This window comes from Podarcis tiliguerta (genome assembly GCF_965153285.1).
Source record: "Podarcis tiliguerta genome assembly, chromosome: 2".
Lineage (NCBI taxonomy): Eukaryota > Metazoa > Chordata > Lepidosauria > Squamata > Lacertidae > Podarcis > Podarcis tiliguerta.
In genome coordinates this window covers 50,095,886-50,115,301 of record NC_139535.1, presented here as the reverse complement: position 1 = coordinate 50,115,301, position 19,416 = coordinate 50,095,886, and the positions used below count along the sequence as shown (strand labels likewise).

At 43.5% G+C, this 19,416-nt stretch overlaps 1 protein-coding gene across 1 annotated transcript; it reads right to left on the bottom strand.

Moving 5' to 3' along the window:
- Positions 1–6,946: 6,946 nt before the first annotated feature.
- Positions 6,947–18,925, bottom strand: ALAS1 (5'-aminolevulinate synthase 1). The gene is made up of 11 exons (XM_083429436.1): positions 18,708–18,925; positions 17,057–17,280; positions 14,871–15,086; positions 13,862–14,014; positions 13,549–13,771; positions 12,888–13,072; positions 11,330–11,509; positions 11,069–11,233; positions 9,794–10,062; positions 8,973–9,135; positions 6,947–7,247 (listed from the first exon to the last, which is right to left on the bottom strand). Exons 2-11 carry the CDS (start codon positions 17,253–17,255, stop codon positions 7,087–7,089), a joined length of 1,914 nt encoding a protein of 637 aa, XP_083285562.1. The 5' UTR covers positions 17,256–17,280; positions 18,708–18,925; the 3' UTR covers positions 6,947–7,086.
- Between the last annotated feature and the right edge of the window lie 491 nt (positions 18,926–19,416).

Sequence of the window (19,416 nt, the reverse complement as noted above, 5' to 3'; positions counted from 1 at the left end):
GTTATACTCCATTCTGTCTCACGAAAGCTGTGAGAAGTATTTTATCCTCACAATGGACCCTGTGAGGTGGCTTATGTTGAGTGGTAGTAACTTGTCCAACTTGCTGAGCAGAAATTTGAACCTTAGTTTCCCCTGCATCCACATCTCAGCACTTCAACCACTGTGCCACTCTGCTTTAATAAGGCTGTAATGAACCTTAGGCCTCTCTGCCTATCAGCAGTGTGGAAATGGAAGCTTAGGAATGTGCTCTGCCTTTCCCCACTTTACACAGGCTGGCTGCAGGAAACTCTGGTGTAGCCATGGCAACACAATTGCTATGCAAATTATTAAGATTTCCTCAGCCATGAGTAAAAGGGCAATTATGCTTCTCCATAGTTTACTAAAATGAATAATAATCCTATGTTTTGCAAGAAAACGTTCCTTCTTTCTTTGTAGAGACAAAGAAATAGACAAAGGCAAAGAAATGCAAGGACGGTGTACCTTGTTATCAGTTTCTCACAAGGGCTGACCACAGGGAGGTTTAGACCTTCAGTTTAGGGAGTTTCTCCAAAGCGCTTATGCCTCGGGAATTTGGGCAACCCTTCCCTTAAGCACTTTGTTTATTCTCAACAAGGCAAATACTGACAATTTGGGGAAAATAACTAACAAGCTGCTTTGTGGAACAGCTTACTCCAGTATTGTTTTATAAGCAATGAGCAGCCTTACGCCCAGCATTGCTTAGGTAACAAAATCAGTGCAGTTTAGAAGGTTTCAGTCCAGTATCTTGATTCACAATACAGTGGTACCTCTGGTTACATACTTAATTCATTCCAGAGGTCTGTTCTTAACCTGAAACAGTTCTTAACATGAAGCACCACTTTAGCTAATGGGGCCTCCTGCTGCTGCGCCGCCGCCGCCACACGATTTCTGTTCTCATCCTGAAGCAAAGTTCTTAACCCGAGGTACTATTTCTGGGTTAGCAGAGTCTGTAACCTGAAGCGTATGTAACCCGAGGTACCACTGTAGTGTCCAATTGTACCCCAAAATAGATGAAAACCTGCTTCTTGAGCTCAGGAACTATCACACAGAATCTGGTTAAGATATCTTAAGAGGTGTCCAAATGCATAAAGAACAGGGGGGAAATGACTTTCTGAATAGTCCTGCTTTCCTTCTCATCCCTCTGATGAAACAACTGCGGCCAGGTGACTTATAGTCAAAAGACAGCTGTATTTGTTCGGCTGCAGCCCTTGGGGACTAGTAGGGTGCAAGGCAGAGAAACCAACAGTAGGTGGAGCCAGAGTCATTGAGAGGCAGAGCCAACTAATTCTACCTTTATCCCATCATCTTCCTTGCTGAGTTCTGCAAGGACAGGAGGACTGAAATTAAGGAGAATGAGAAAGCTCACAGCCAGAGGCCAATGGGTTTTAAGTAAGAAGAGGTGAGATTGGCAAAGGGCACACTGAGATTGCTGGGGCAGTGTCCTGTTCACCTTAAATGTATGTCAAATGACGAAACATGTGTGCCAAATAAAGTGATGGAAATGGCTTGATGTGTTGGGAAAAGGCTGCAAAAGTGTGCTAGTCTGGTTGTTACACTGCAGTTCATTTTTTCTAATATATTTTGTTGGGGTACAGTATTTGCTCAATGTGCAAGAGAGAGAACAACATTGTCCGTTCTTGTTTTTTTAACAACGTTCTGTAGAAATTGTATGCGTTACGCATGATGCTTGTGCTTTTAAGTTTTGTGAACTTTAAAAATATTTTTTATTTTGGCAAAAGCTGTGAAGAAAAGAAGCGGTAAAATAGAAGAGTGGTTTCTTGATAAATCAAGCTATCTCAATGACCACTAGGGGCATTTTCATTTATGAAATGGAGCAACAAATTATTGGGGGGGACACAGATCCTGGGGACCCCCTTTCAGACTGCAAATTTTGTTCCCAGTTCATCAGCCCTATGTCAAAAATAATACATCTGTAGCTTGAGGCAGCTATGCATAACATCCAGACTCTCGTGTAAACACAGTTGTTTATTTTATTTATTTATATTTATATATTTATTTGTGTGTGTGTGTGTGTGTGTGTGTGTGTGTGTTGTATATCAGATAAGTGACTTGCAGGAACAGCCTCATCAGTGTAATAATATTCCAAACATTTGCACGTTTCAAATATGTAATGAAGAGAGAAGCTCACTTCTTACAACATAGTGTTGCAGTCTTCCTCAATGCACCCACATGGTTAATAAGCATGACTAACTTAGGGCCACATTTACACCAGACATTTAAAGCAGTATGATACCTTTGAACAGTCATGGTTGCCCTCAAAGAATTCTGGGAGCTGTAGTTTGCTTGGCAGGGGGTTGGACTCGATGGCCCTTGTGGTGTCTTCCAACTCTATGATTCTATGATTCTATGGAGTGTTGAGAGTTGTTAGGAGACCCCGATTTCCCTCACACAACTACATTTTCCAGAGCTGCCTGGGAAGAGGGATTGTTGAACCCCTCTGGTTGAAATGGGAATGGTTTCATCACTATCTTAAAAAAATTATAAACACGTCACTTGTCCCTGGGACAGTAGGGGTTATAAATCAAATAAATGGCTAACTAATATTCTGAGTCAATTTGAAAGGGCAAATTGGCAGAAGGAAAGAATGGCATCATGTTCCTTGTAACTGATTGGAAAATAACATTACAGAGCATCACTTAAACCCTGATTTCAACAACAGTCTTCTTTCCCTGATTATTCCTGGGGGTGCTCAGCCACCTCCCAACCAATTTTGAGGAGGGCTGTAGCCCCTTCTTGCAGCCTTCAACTTCTAAATGTACATCATTGCATGGTAACAAGAAGCCAAGGAAGGCCGGCCTAAGACATTATGCTGCCTGAGGCAAAAGGCAAGATTCTCTCCTTATTCCATGTATAGAAGTCGACAAGACTGCAGCTGAATGTTACTCTGGCACAGGTTATGGGCAGCACCTCCATCATACCTGAGTTCAGCAGACTAGCTTATGGCACATAACATCCCATTCTGCTCTAAGTTGCTCAGCATCTGCTGCCTGCGATGGCTGTGCCATTTGACCTAATGATAGGGTCAACCCTGAGTCAAGCAAGATCGTAAGTGGGAACATACGCTAGGCTGGCCAATGTGATGCATTTCTGATTTTATTATTTTATTGGTGGTGTTGCCCAACCAAGGGATAACAGAAAGTTTTGGGCTCATGCAGCCCTCCCCGGAACAGCCACCTAGTAGTAGTAGCAGCAGCAGAGTGTGAGAGAGCAGGTGCTTCCTTCCCCTTTCTTTTCTCCTCAGTTGTCATCTAGGGGTGGAGTGTGGGCAGTTTCTGTCCTCTGTCCATGCTGAAGCAGAAGCGGAGTGGAAGGAGAAAAACAAAATATTTTGAGAGAAAATGTGGGTTGGGTGGGTGAAGAGACCAGAAAGGAGTGAGACTCTTCACGCTTTTAAAGCAGTTTAAGAGTGAGAGGATCACTTGATATGTGGGCAGTCAGTGCCGCCTGAGGAGAAAATGAGAAATCCATGAAGAGCAGGGCCGGCTCTACTATTAGGCAGAGTGAGATGGCAGCAGATGCTGAGGAGTGGAGGAACTGTGCGCCACATGATCTGCCCCTAAGTGAGACTGCTGGGTAGTGGAGGATGCTGCCCATTGCCAGTGTTGAAGTAAGATTCATGTGACAGTCTGGTTGGCTTTGATATCTGAAATGTGGAGGATGCCTTGGGCCAGCCCTGTTGAAGACCATGGCAGCTGTCCAGACTCCTGGCCCTCTCCTGAACAGAAGCAGCTTCTGGTGCTACTATGACAGAAAGATGAGGGAGGGCAAGAGTGGCAATGGGGTCAGAGTTGACATCTGCCCTTCCCATCTTTGTTTGACTGTTCTGAACAAGAACACACAAACAAAAATTATTATTATTATTATTATTATTATTGTTGCAGCTGTGAGATGCAGATTCCATTGTAATCTGCAATAATGTAGGTTTCAGTGCCTTATCTAGTAATGAGGAACGACAAGTGATTTGCGTTCTGGAACTTATCAATTTCCAATGCAGAGCACCACATGTTAGGAAAGCAACAGCAGGGCAAAAAACCAGGCTTCTAATTTCTACCTTCATCCGCCTGATTATATAGCGAACACAAATCTAAACTGTTTTAGCTGCTCTTTTCTTTTTCATCAGAAGTTTAAAGAGTGCAGGACTGAAGAAATATTTCCACAAAGGAAGTTGCAGGCCCGCAAAACACGCTCCCTCAGTTCCCCTCTTCCCACAAAGCTTGACACTGGCAGGAGGAGGTTAAGTTGAGACTGTAGTTTCTTTTGTTAACAGGAAAATATGGCTCATGCTGTCAATACATACACTCGGGCGTGTGCCCCCGGGGTGGGTGTTACCTGGTTTCCTAAGTTCAGCGTTTGCCAGAATAGTATTCTTAGGGGTCCTATGCAGAAGCCTCAGTGGTCAGGCCAAAACATTTTCCCGTTTCTCTACCACCTCCAATAAACCAATAGGGACCAGTGTTTGCAGTACTCTGAAATATAAGATACTGCACACAAACCTACTCTGGGGCCTTGTTGATGTGGTCTTTTTTGCCTTTAGTGTACTGAGCTGCAGAGCAACACAGCTGAAGAGGGTCCTCTCTATGCCATCGACAAGACCACATGCTTGAAATCAGCATGGTTTCCAAACTGGATTCAGGAGTGCCTTTAACAGGGCTGGCCCAAGACAATTTTCTGCCTGAGATGGAACGGCAAATGGTTGCCCCTCACCTTTTCCCCCCAAGCAAGGTGCATAGTACCCAAAGCTGACCAAGTTACTTTGATGCTTGAATTAGAAAAATACCACAAGCATCTCGCCTAGGAAGTAAGAATAAAGCAATACGTTAAAGCACTACTAATGTGCAGGCCTTTCATGACACCCCAAACGGGCTGCCTCACTAATGGCAGGGCTGTCGCTGGCCTTTCACCATTGATGTCTGGGGTCAGACATATTGCCAAATTATATTTCGAAAGCACAGAGAAAACTGAATGCAAGAAAGGAGCACAGGTGTCCTTTGGCCTGATATTTATCACTCACATTTCGTGACTGGCCCTCAGACAAGCTGCCTCACAGGATCACTATAAAGCTCAAACAATGCTTATTTCTGAGCTCACTGGAAAGTTGGCATTAGAAATGTGACCATCTTCCCTCAGAACACAGAAGCTTAATTTCTCACAGGATTTTCCTTTTTCCAAGGCAAAACACAAAAGGTTAAAATAACATCTGGTTTATTGGATTCAGACCAATCCGCCCAGGTTTTATAAAACAGCTGCTAGCATCTTTTTTGACTTGAATTCAAATATGTGCGGGGGGGGCGGGGAGGAATATGACTTCCTAATAGTTGCTAACCAATATCCACCCTCCACTTAGGAATTTGATTTGGGAATGCAGATAATGAAAGACTCTGAATGGTTTGTTGGTAAGTACATTTGAAAACTTGAGCTGTTGAAGCAGTCATGGAGCTGGGAAATTAGCCAAGCAATGGATAATAGGGTTTATAGTCTGACTATAATCTTATCCAGGTTCTCAAAAGAACACCTGGGGAAATAAAGGTGGGGGCAGAGAGAGTGAGAGGAGGAGGGGGCTGTGGGTGCCAGCTCCACCTGCATGTCCCCACTGATTCCACCCCCCAACCCTTGAGCACTGGGTCAAATATATGCATGGATTAGTAGACGATGTGTGGTTGGAATGTTTTTTCCTACTAAATAGATTTGACACACCCTTTACTAATTCCTTTTCACCTACTGTTATGCAATTTTTAGTTATTCAAACATACCAAATCCTTAGCTATGTCTCTAATGGCTTGAAAGGGATTTGTGTGTTCATAACTCTTACCTCCAGTAATTTGAGAGTGCTGTTTGCTTCTCTCAGTCCACTAGAGACCATTGCCTTTATTTGAAACAGGAAGAGTCATTCTGAACATAGTATGTGGAGTTGCACTTCTCCCCTACTCCTTTCTCAAGGTCCGATTACTTTGGAAACTTTTTTTTGTAAATAATCATACCTATGTTGTGTGTGTGTGTGTGTGTGTGTGTGAGAGAGAGAGAGAGAGAGAGAGAGAGAGAACACAATAATCCAAGTTTCTCTGACTTATCCCACTGTCTCTCTCATACTTTGAGGAAAGTCCTCACAGAATTTATGACTCACTTAATTCATGCATTTGACAACCCCAACATCCTCACTTTTATATAGATACTGGTATGTGCACACCTATGTAAAATCTAGCAATTTTTTTTCAGCTGAGACAACATCTGTTTGGGGGAGGCTGAAGTACTAGATATAAAATTACTAAAAGCTGCAGGAAAACCTTGCTCATCAAGGCCCCGGGTACCTTTGTGCATGGAAAGCGGTTTCATCCTCTCCCCTCTACTCCTGGGTGTCTATACATTATTCCTTCCCCAAATCCATTTTTGGAGTTCGGGGACTTGAAAACTGTCTGGGGACAAACTCCACTAGCTCTGATAAAATTTCCTCTCCACCCCAAGTGATAGTACACGTGTGCTATTTCTTTCTGCATTTACTCCCCGCCCCCCATCTGCATTTCTTCCTGAGCAATTACTGGTTAAAGTCTTTCATTTTAGGTAGATGCATGGCACTGGAGAACAAGTATGCAACCTACTCATTCCCCAATACCCCAAAAATTCTTAAACTTGCATAAAGGATAACATCTCTTTCCTATTGGCTTTTAGATTTCTTGGTATTAGAGGGCCTGGCACAGGCAGAAAGAATACCCAGGTTCAGAACCTTGCCAGCTTAGTAACATCTAGCCTAGTCCGTTAAGGCAATTTGTTAGCACAACTGAAAGACTAGATGAGTTATTCATTAACAGGACCGCAGCTTGTTTCTACTGCTAACTGAACATGCTATCTGTTATATCTGCAATGATTATAATTAGAGGATGGGAAAAGAAAACACCACCATAAAATGCAGAAGTAGTATACACCATCTGAAAATTTATTTTCAGGAATTCTGTTCTTAAGCTACGGAATAAAATGCATGTCATATGCAGGAAAGAGGCTACAGTGAACATTTGAACACTAGACAACTAGACATAGATAGGACTATAGTTTGCTTTATGCAGTCGCTGACACAAGTTTGCTCATTCCACTGAAGTAGGATCTTTCCCTTTCACTCATGACTTCAAAGTGAAGGGGTCGCCTGCAGAAGTTGCATTCAGCAGAGGAGTGTGGCTTCAGCTCCAGGCCAACTTCCTTCCAAGTAGCTAACAGATTCTCTGCAAGAGAAGAAGGAAACTCTGGTAATTGCAGAGACAAAGCAAACACTCTTGCTAATCCGTAGCATGAAGACGCAGAACAACTAATACAAGGTTCATCCTTATTAGCTTTCTTTAACACAGTAGCCTTGCATTTTAAAACACTAATGACCCTGTTATGTTCAAAGGTTTCATGGCCCTTTCCCTGTTACAGGTTTACTAGGAGAAACAATCTCAATTCTGCTAGACAATATTCCCTTTTGGAGGAAGCCTCCAAAACCCTACACAAATCTGAAGTGGAGTCTCTAAAATGGTTGGATGGAGCCTTGCATGCCTCCTTCCGGCAACTCCTGCAGCCAAGCTGGTGCCAAACATATTGCTCAACTTTCCTTTGGATCACATCAGTGAGGCCGAGAGGGGGTTTTGTCATCTGGGCAGTCCAGGACCTCCATACACACTGCCCAGGCTTGCGCCACGAAGAGGTCATTTCAGTTTGACTTCACTCCCAGAGATGAACTCCATTGTCTCTTGAGACAGATGGATGCCAACAACTGTTTAGTAAGCTTGTGTGTGTAAGGACAGAGATAGCAGATTTACTGGCACTAACCCAGTACTTGAGAGACGCGGGTGGCGCTGTGGGTTAAACCACAGAGCCTAGGACTTGCCGATCAGAAGGTCGGCGGTTCGAATCCCCACGATGGGGTGAGCTCCCATTGCTCGGTCCCTGCTCCTGCCAACCTAGCAGTTCGAAAGCATGTCAAAGTGCAAGTAGATAAATAGGTACTGCTCCAGCGGGAAGGTAAACAGCATTTCCGTGCACTGCTCTGGTTCGCCAGAAGTGGCTTAGTCATGCTGGCCAATAAAGCGGAAGCTGTACGCCGGCTGCCTTGGCCAATAAAGCGAGATGAGCGCCGCAACCCCAGATTCGGCCACGACTGGACCTAATGGTCAGGGGTCCTTTTACCTTTAACCCAGTACTGTGTTACTGGCACAGTGCTATGGAGTCTACATGTACTCATGGCTTTCTTTAAAGAAGCAAGAAAGCTGCACGTAGCACAGCTGCAGTTTGCCTGTTGGAGACTCATGCAATTTAATAGGCAAGGACTCAGCTAGGGTGAGGATCTGATGGTGTACCATGTTTAGCCTTATCATTTGACATAATTATTAAAGAAATATCCAGCTGTACAAACAAGTGGAACTAAGCCAGCACAGTGCTTCCTTGATACAGAAACTTTTGGAGAGCAATCTAACTTGATCACAAAGAAACCTTACGGGTCTCAAATTCGGTTTTATATATTGCACTGTCTAAGTTTATGTACATTTTAGGAAGTGGTACTTGCAGTCACCCATCCTGCTTCTCGTGTTTATGACAGTTCAACCTTAAGGACAAAGCACATTTTTTCTGTAGGGGCAACCCTATTTGAGCATTAATTACTTAGGGGATTCCAGTTACATGTGGGGGTACTGCAGGGCCATGCTCCACATAAAAGCCTCCCCATGCAGGGTTCAAAGTCACATGGGGGAGTCTGAGTGTAGAATGGGCTCCTAGCTTCAGCCTTCAACCTTAATGAGAATAAGGGGTGTTGTGGATATGACAGCCCTACTCTCTGCCACGCATGATTGGAATTGTGCAAGTAGTAAGTGCCCAAATAGTTCTTTAGCACTACAGATTTATCAGGTTTTCATTGTAAATGTTAGAAAAGTGTTATGAAATGTTGCTGTGCTTTTATGTCTTTGTTCACTCACCAATAAAATAGTTCATCATTTGTGGTGTATGATGTGGGGTAGGGGCGATACGTAGCAGCTCTTCCCCACGTGGCACAGTGGGGTAGTTTATCGCTTGGACGTAGATGCTATGCTGGCTCATCATTTTGTCACAGATCTCAGTATTTTTAGCAGCATCTGAAACCTGAGGCAGAAAGATTATTCCTAGACATGTTTCCAAGACTGTTAAAATACATTATTTGCACCACCAAGGACCAAGTAGGTGTTCCCATGACCAGACTCCAAAAGTTATAGTTACAAAGACCTGTACTTAGACACTGCCAGTTGCATGAACTATTAACCAGTAAGATACAAGCTAAAACTAGGAGGCAAGTGCTTTGGGGTGGGGTGGAAGCGGAAAAGGCAGGGAGAACGAAGCACATGTGTGTGGTCCAAGGCCAGTGATATACTCCTGTACACTTCTCTTGTGGTGGAGACCTCAGGGTATCCCCATCCCGGGTTCCTTCAACAGACCATGTGGGCTTCATAACAATCTCTTCCCTAATCAATGTCAGATTGCTGTATTCTGTGGGTCCTGGGCCGGAAAGCAAAGAAATGCAGGTTGCCATCAATCTCCTACTCCCTCAATCTGTTTTATGCATAAATTTAAACTGAAACAGTGGGGGGGGGGGGATTGCTGAAGTCATAACCATTAAGATGCCTCTTGGGGAATTGGGGAAGATGCCATATTCTACAGAGTTCAACAAGAATGTAAATGCATACAGACTTAATTATGAAATTTCTGTGGGACATAAAAGAACAATGGAGTTTTTATGTACTGGATTAAGTCCTTAAATATTTACCCTGATAGGAATGATGTGACTGGGACAGTGCACTACAGGGAAGCCAGTATCCATCAGCATCTGTCTCATGAGTTTAACATTGCGTTGATGTTGGCGGCGAAGGACTTGCCCCTCTGCACTTTTGAGGATTCTCACAGACTCAAGAGCGCCAGCTAAGAGCATGGGGGGCAGGGACGTTGTAAAAATAAAGCCAGCAGCATAGGAACGGACAGTGTCTATCAGAGAACTTGTACTGGCCACGTAACCCCCTACACAGCCAAAAGCTTTGCCTGCAGGAAAAACAAGCAAAAGGTTATTTTTTTCCTTGGCATACAGTTCTTTTGATACCAAACCACTAATTTTGGTAAAAAGCAGATGTTTAACAAGCAATGCAGTATTTTGATTCCTCTTCTACAGAAGAGAGCTGTTTTAAGTCTTCATGCAACAGAGTAAGGTGGTATGTTCAATACAGAACTACCACCCCAGTTTTAAATAAGCTGCTTAAAGGTGTGCGCACACAAACACATGTATACAGGGAAACTGCATAAAGAAAACCCCTGACCACATCTGAAAAGGCAGACATGAAGCCTTCTTTGGGGAATCAGTACATTTTGACATCACATGGTGACACTTAAAAACAACTGTCAAACAGGTTTCAGTGGCAGGAGCAGTTTTCTAACTGGCCCACCAAGAGGGCTTCTAGGACCAAAAAATTAGGAAAGATTAGAACAATATTCAGTCCTCTCTACTAGTTTTGCTACTTTGTGTTAACAGCATTTTCACAGTGTCTTATTATCTACAGAGAAAGCATATATTTCACTTGCATAATAAGAGCAAGCCGTCTGGGGTGGGTACAACTTTGCAGTTGTTATGTAATACCAACTGCCGATTCATAGTTCCTTAAAATTTGTGGAGGTAAAGTGCTTCCACTGGTACATTGTTTTCATTGCAGCTTTTGAAATTGCAATAAGCAATAGCCTTAACTGGTAAAACTTGTTGCTACGACATAGATTTACTACTTCTGTTCCTACCAAATCTCCTTACACAACTCCCATGTCAGGTTTCAGGATTAAGAATGTTCTACTTTACAGAGTTAAGTTCAGGGTAAGGATAGGAGGACTCTGTAAAACAACTAACATTTTCACATACACTGATTTAATGCAGGAATGGAGGACCTACCACAAATACAAATTATCCTTGCAAATGGAATTACAAGGGTATGATCATTCTGTTTTATGGCTCATTCTTAGTCACTCTTACTCAAAATTAGAATGAACAGCACCAGTGTGCACATACCCAGCGTTCCAGAGATGATATCCATTTTATTCATGACCCCATCTCTGTCTCCAATGCCTCCACCGTGAGTTCCATACAGCCCAACGGCATGTACTTCATCTACAAAGGTGATTGCCCCATGTTCATGAGCCACATCACAAAGCTCTTCCAACGGGCAGACTGCACCTAAAACAAGGTAATAGTAATATATCAAGTTCTTGCATTTCAGAACCCATGTCTTCCCAAGTTTTCAGGACCTGGAGCATGATATAGCAAGCATACCATCCATTGAGTGAACAGTTTCAAATGCAACAATTTTGGGAGTAGATGGATCTGATTTTTTCAACAGTTCTCGGAGATGGCCAACATCGTTATGGCGAAAAATGTGCTTTGGCACTCTGCTGTTTCGAATCCCCTGAATCATAGAAGCGTGGTTTCCTGCATCCGAGTAAATTTCACAACCTGAGGAGGGAAAGAGAGAGAGGCCAGTCAAATACCACATTGCAGCTTGATCATCTGTAACTGGATAGGATTAGGACAACTCACTAATCCAGCTAGAGAGAGATCAGATTATCCCAACCTGAATGTAAAGAAACCTAGAGCAATAAGATTCTTGTGGGAACCTGTCAAACAAGCTACTGTATCTGGGGGAAAGAAGGCAGCGGGTTCAAACCTTGAACCCAGATATTACCCAGCTGGTCCTGCCTTTTGCAAGTCACCTCAATTTTCAAATTCTGTTCTTGGAATTTTCCTGGCAACTATTGGTCAAATCCAGAATTGTTAGGAGAACCCCATTCTATGATTCTGGAAGGGAAGCAACATCACTGAACAAGGTAGTCTTTTAAGCAGGAAATCTAGTGAGTGAGCAGGGCAGGAATGACCCAGTGTTGCCTCGGTACTGCTGTGGCCACACATTATATAGGAAGTGTCATTAGATACCCAGAACATAGGGAAAATATGTAAAGAAACAAAAAACCAAGTGGTACCTTCAAATATAGCTACTGTACAGCCGCATCTTATACCCATTTAACTTGAGCAAGTTTCAACAAGTTGGCTGAAACTGCGCAAGTTAAATCCAAGCCTGGTGGAGAGGTTAAAAGTTATGTTTTTGCTGGGTCTGCTTGGGGTTACCCAGTGCGTAAAGAGCTTTTAAGCTCCCTATCTTGCCCGCGGGGGGAAATGCGTGCTTAGCGCACCAGCTTTGGGATTTCTGCACACGATCTTGTGGGGCCCATCCAAGTTCCTGCAAGATCTCATATGAGCATCCCTAGCCTCCCAGAGCCAGTGTGTCAAGCGGGATGTGCCCAGCAAGCTCTTTTTGCACTGGGCCACTTGGGACTACCTGGCATAAAAAGAACTTCTATGTTTTCTGCTTTTACTTGGGAGGCAAAGCCTGCCCAGTGCACAGGCTATGGGAGTATGGGGGATTCTCTCTCCTCCTCACCTGCTAGCTGCTGGGGCAGCTCCAAGGGTTTGGGTATAAGCAATTTTCATGTATACAAGGAATCCTTGGAACAAAACCCTACACGCTATGCGCTCGTACTATACTTGCATTTTGTCTTCACACATCTAGTTTGTTTGTTTTTTTCAGTTCAAAGCTTTTGATACAATTTCCATGAGGTGGCAAAAACCATTAACATGCACTTAACCTGGCTGGATTGATAAAACTGCTAGCCACGTTCAATTCCAAGCTAGTTTAAATGTTTGTATTGAATTAATCTGGGGCAATCTTGGTGCAATTTGGTGTTTTACAGTATTTGAAATGAATGTACCATGGAATATATATTTTTTAGCAATTCCTTCAAGGTACAGTAGAACAGTATATTCATGTTAGATTTACCTGGCAACATTTTGGCTAGTGTGAAGAGTGTTGAATCATTTGCTACAAAGCAAGAAGAGAACAACAGAGCAGCATCTTTTCCATGGAGATCAGCCAATTCTTTCTCAAGATCAACATGGAATTTACTGGTTCCTGATATATTCCTGGTGCCTCCTGCTCCCGCACCATGCTGTTTCAGTGTTTCCCTGTGAGGAAGGTTCCAACAGGGTCATTAAACACAACTTGAAGCAATCTCACATTTGCAAATAAGTTGCATTCCCATTCATGTAGGGGAGTTTTAAAGAGTTGGCCTGAGTGATAAATCCAAGCACAAACTAGGATAATTTTGGGGGGAATCTCATAGGTTAACAGCTTGAGATTTTTTTAAAAAAAACATTCTTCATTATAAGCAAACTACTTGTGGTAATTAGAGGAGAAGCATTCTGTATTAAGAAATACAGTGGGACTCCATTTAATCTTTTAAAACCAGTTTGGTGTCATGTGGAAATATGAGACAAGTGGGTGGATCATTGCAAAGAAAAGACAGTGACGAAAGGTCCCCTAATAACTAAAGAGGACCTATAACTTAATAATTTGCTTGTACCAACAATGGTGTTGGGTAGCCTTCAAAAAGACACAATGTAATTAGCCAACATTTTACTGTCAATTAAAAACCACTTACATAACAGCTCCACAAACTCTAGGATGACGACTCATCCCAAGATAATCATTGCTGCACCAGACAGACACCTCTTTCTTGCTGCTGTGGGATTCTGAATAGTCATCTGCCATGGGAAAAACCTGGGCTCTTCGGTTCACAGTTTTGAACACACGGTATGTATGATCTTTTCTTTTCTCATCAATTTTTTTCTCAAAGAACTGATCATACTGGAAAGTAGAAACAGCTAGAAGAGGAAGGCATTAGCACATGTAAGCAGCTAGAACAACCAACAAAGTTTATACAAGCTTTTGATTTAAACAAGACTGTGCCTCACATTTCGGTAAGTTCTCCTGAAGCAGATGAGACACCCTTTCTGGTCTCTGTTTCAACATCATATCTTGGAATTTCTTCAACAAGCCATCATTTGGATTTCCCCCATCCATCTTAGTGTTTACCGCAACAGTACTTTCTGGTGTTTTGGCAAATTCTACATAGCAAGGTGGCATAAGAAAATTAAAGTAGTGATTGGACAGCTCAAATTAAATTTCATGTGTAAACAATGCAGTTGTTTTTAAAAAAATGTTACTGTAACTGAATGAAGTAGTATATTTAACGATTACAAGTACTTTTTTTCTTCAGAATAAGTCCTGGCAGTGCTGGGGATTCACATAGGGGATAACTGTTTCTCAGCCCTCTACCATTCATTTCATGATAGGTATCTTCCCAGTTTTATGTGTGTTAGTTATTTTCAAATTCAGGACTATCCCATATTTCCCCCCAAAAATCCAACCAATAAAACTCAGCTGCATGAATCTACTCTAGTTAACTAGACAACGAAAGTTTATAGTTATACATGAACAACTGCTTAGCACTACACTGGTGTCCACTTGCTTTCTTCCTTGTATTGTGGCCTATTCAAAGTCCAAGTCACTGAGAATCAATTAGTGTTTCCCTAAAAGTAGCCATGCTTTCAGAGCAGAGGCAAGTGAAAGTCTGTTATTTTACAGTGCATTTAAAGCAGCATGTGAATTAACTGTCCCGAAGTGTTTTCCTCTATTTCATAACTGTACTTACAGGAAACACCACCATTAGAAAGAGAGATCTTTGGCTCAGACAGATTTCAGAACTATGATCATTATTATTACACCAACAATTAACTGTAAATAAAGCAGATAGAAAAACCCAAGCCAAAGGATGTGCAACATGTGGATTCTGCAAGAGCTACACAATTTAAAGAGCTTGAGAAACTTGGACTAAACTTTGTTCAGTTTTGTCTCCTCTCTTTAAAAATCTACCTAGCACGATTAGAACCAAATTTTATTAAACCTCCAAAAAGGTGATACCTTTTCTTACTGCTTGCATTTCTTCCACATCCTCCTGGAGTTCCAGGCTAGCTTTGCGGAAAACACTGCTGTTCCCTTCGTTCATCTGAGCTGCCAAGAATGGGCATTTCGTCACAGTGGCTTGGCTAGCACTCTGGCCAGCGGCAGGTGGGTGGCTCAATGGAAGTTGGGATCTGCTTATGTTTCGTTGGGCCACATCTGGTGAATTTTTGGCCTCTTGAATAAAAGAATAAAGTGTTTAGTATGCAACAAAGGTATCTGAGGTACTCATTTTGATAGGGGTGCTAGTTGTATGTGTCTTAAAATATATTTTATGTGTAATACCTTAAATATTATCCAGATACTGTAAGGATTGAAAACATTTTCATTCAGAAGCACTGTTTGACTAACCAAACTAAAAAAAATACTCAGAGAGCGGAAACACTACACTCTCCCCCCTGCCCAGCAACATATCAAACTATACTCAGAAAACTAAAGGGGAACAGTAAAACTAAAAGGGAACACTATACTCAGAGGGGAACACTAAAAAACGGACCAGTATTGTGCAAAGAAGAAATGGATGAATAGTTACATCAGTCCCATTATTAGTTTTGACATACAGTATATTTGAACACACAACAGTTTTCTTTCATTAATGAGAAGTCTGCTTTTGTAGAACCATTTTAAAAATCAGGGCTATGCCTCACAATAACAGTGTGTAACATATAGTTTTAACTGACAAGTGTTCAAGAGAACCAGCAGCACACTCTTATGTACATTTACTTAAAAGGAAATCCAACTGAATCCATGGGATTTACTTCTAAGTTACAGTATATAGGATAAAAGCCTTAGACTGCAGTCCTATGCACACTTTGAAGGGTTGTACACCTCATTTAATTAAGTGGGATTTTCTTCTAATGAAAAACATAGATTTGTAGAGTTAGTATTTCCTAAGTTCTTGTTTCCTGAAGTTTCTCCTGCCAGGCTCTTGCCTTTAGTTAGCACTTCCTGATGCAGTGATGAAAACATATTTCAACAGCATGTAAAAAGCCTGTGATTAAAGATATTTTAAGCAACAAAAGCAAAGTTCAAAAAAGGCAAAACTGTGGTGCCAGGTCATTTGCCATTTAAGATGCCCCTAAATCAAGAATGAGGAACCTGAGGCTCAGGGGCAAATGCAGCCTCGCAAGCCTATCTGGCCCCTGAATCTCTTTGCAAACCACACGCCGTGACCAGCCACACTAGCCATTCTCCTCACCGGTCCCACTTCATACACTACTGCATGGCTGGAATGTAAACTTTGATAATGCCTTTTGCTTGCCTAGACAGTGTGTGTGTGTGTGTGGAAACTAGGGTACTGTTCAAAGGTAATATTTCCATTTGTTGCTTTGCCCAGTTCTGTCTCTGCCCCCCCCCCCCTACTGCTGGCATGTGGGCCCTGGAAGGTTGCCCTGCAAAAGCTTCATCAGTGTCATCCACCATATGCAATAATTTTTGTACTGTTCTTCACCCTTGTTCTTAGATTGTACAGAGAGCGAGTTACAATATACTTTGGCCTCTGTAACTGGGAAAAGGACGTTCAAAGTTCAGTCAGCCTACCACTTTCTCAAAAGTGAACTTGGCTAACATCATATTGCCTTGAAATAATAAACCATTTACAAACATACTGCCAATAAAAAGTTAATTTTAAAATGTAATGCATCACTTCTATTATAATCACTATGGGCAAGATCCCATATCAAGGAGAGTTGGCACTGTTGTGCAAGCTATTTGCTACTCATGCAGAAGTAGTATAACAGTATAAAACAGGATATCACAGGTTAATTCTGTTTGACATTTCTATTGCCCTAAGCTGCCCACTCACTGGATTTGGCCATTGCACTACATTAAGAATGTCCCCCCACATTCCCCAATTGTATGGCTGTTACACTCACAGGCTGCCATTACTAGATCTCACCCTAAGTTTCAGAGTACTGTAGAATAAATTAAATTGCTGAACAAACAAGCAGGCAATTCTAGGAGGTTTAACTATCAGTATTTTGCAAAAACTCTTGTGGATGAATAAGATCAGGCCAATGGTATTGCAACTCCATTGGATTTCAGAAGTATGCTCACTGCTGTATTTCAATTTAGTAAGGACAACATTTCAAGAAAGATTCAAGTTATGATGCAGTATTAAATAGCAAAATCGCAAAGTTGAGCCTTACTCTCACTAGTAGAAGTGGTTTCTTCAGTTTGCTGACAGTGAGCAGATGAAGTACTCAGGGCACGTGAAGCAGGCTTAGTCACAACTTCCATCATTTTAGGGCAGTTTTGGGCATAGAAAAGAAGGGATTTGCCAGCTTTTTGCAGGAAAGCCTGGGATACCCTTGACAGGAATGGGCAGCGGCGAACAACAGCTTCCATTTTTCAAGAGTTTTCAAAAGTCTTGCTGAAAATAACAAAACAATGTAGTTTAACATCATACAAAGATGCAAGAGAGACAGCCTGTATACAAGACTTCTTCAAGAACTACTGGGGTCACTTCACATATGACAAACATATAGATGACCAGCATACATAGGTTAGTGACTTTTGGATGTGCTTGCAGCTTTTAGATGCACACAAGATTGTAACATATTATGATCTACCCACACAGTTGCAGGTTCAGTCCTACAAAGGACACCCCTCCAGTTCAAGATGTTTACAATGCATGAAGCAACCTTTAAGCAAAAGCAAACAACAGAAAACAAAAACATAGTGCCACCAAAGATTAAATAGCTGCACATGCATTGAGCTACAAGCCAAAATACCCGAACCACTCGCATAGTAATTCAGCAGTGGATAATTTCACATATGACCCTTTGACTGACAAAAGAAGGAAAGAAAAACTGGGAGGATAGGCAGTCCAAGGAATCTTGACTCACCAGTTCCAGAAGGGTAGCCTACGGATCTGTTGCAACGTTGCACGCAAAGAGTCTTGCAGCATGTTAAAACTTACAAAGACTTATTGCGGCATAGCACATTGTGGACTACAGCCAGCCTTGAGTGCTTGCCCAAAATGACAGATAACGCTAGATGCCAGTATTTGGACAGGCAATATTTCATGGGTTCAGTGAAGCGAGCTTTAGCCCACCTAAGAATATGCCACAATAAACTCGCCAACCTGCAAGACCTCGCCCCACCCCGCCAACACTTCTGTTTGCAAGGCGTTTAAAAACCCGGAAAATTTATTGGTGAGGGACGTTTGTGGAGAGGACGCGGAACTTGTCGGAAACCCCCATCCAAGTCTCCTAAGACAACTGACACGGGCAGATCTAGGGAGGCTCCATCCCCGAGGGCTGAACGAGATCGCCCCAACCCGGCCACTTCTTCCTCCTCTTCTCGGATTCTTTTGCGGGGGACCGAAGTGAAGACTCCGCTGTGGCCGATCGAAAGCCTGCCAGTGAAGGAGGGCCGTGTCTCCCCTGGCGCACGGTGGAAACGAAGCGAGGGGCACAGAGGGATCGGGGCGAGGAGGAGGAGGAGGACCACCCCCCGCTTTCCCTCTCCCCTCCTGGGGACGAAGATGTCCCTCCCGGCCCCTTTCGCCTTGGGGCAGCTTTGTAGGGGGAGGAGAAGCCCCTCCGCATCTCGCCCAGACTCGGCGGCCAAGGGCGCCCCAAGCGGCCACCCGCTTCCCCTGCCCCGGACAGCTCCGTCCATCCGAGGCCGGGCAAGGTCAGGAGCGAAGAAGTGCCGGCTGGGCCGCCGCCGCCGCCTCGGACACGAGCAAGCGAGGGCTAAGCGCCGCTTTCGAAGGAAACCGGGCCTCCCTCCCTCACGCGCCCCCCGCCGCCATCCTATCCGCCGCCCTCCCCCCCGCCACCGGTCCCTTACCCGTCAATTAGCGTCCCTCCAACCCTCGCCTTCCAGCTCTTTCCGCTCAGTGTCAACCCAGCTCTGGCCGCCGCCGCCTATATAGTCGAAAGCAAAGGGGCACCACCGCGCACGCGCACCCGAAGACGCCTCTCCCGCGGCAATCCCCCCTCCCGCCGCCGCCACAAGAGCCCTGCCGCCGCCGCGCATGCGCCGGGATTGGCAACTCGCCCTCCTCGCGAGGGGGCGTAGTCTGTCCCTCAGCCGCTTAAATCCTCGTCGCGCTCGTCTGTTCCTTTCCCGGGTTTATTTGCGGGGAGGGAGAGAGTCGAGATGGTTCTATGTCTCCCGGCTGCGGCTGCGGAGAAGTGGCTTGTTTTAATTGCATAGAATCACAGAACTCGAAAAGACCATCTCTCCCACCCACCTTCAGTTTCTACTTTATGACCCAGTTATATGTGGAAAGTGTTTTTCCTTAAGAGAGATAAAAGCAACCCCTAAGGACACACACAAACATGCTGTCCAACTCCACCTGTGATTGCTGCCCTAGTATTTATCCATACTTACCTTTTACCCCACTCTTTCTCTTTACAGGCACTTTAACCTCTTTCCCTGCAAAAACCTGCTCTTTAGCACTCAATCAGATCAAATGTCAGTTGGGTTTTCCACAGATTGCTGTTTGCTCCAATTCAGCTTTAAAGAACAGGTTTTTACAAGGAAAGCTTGGGGG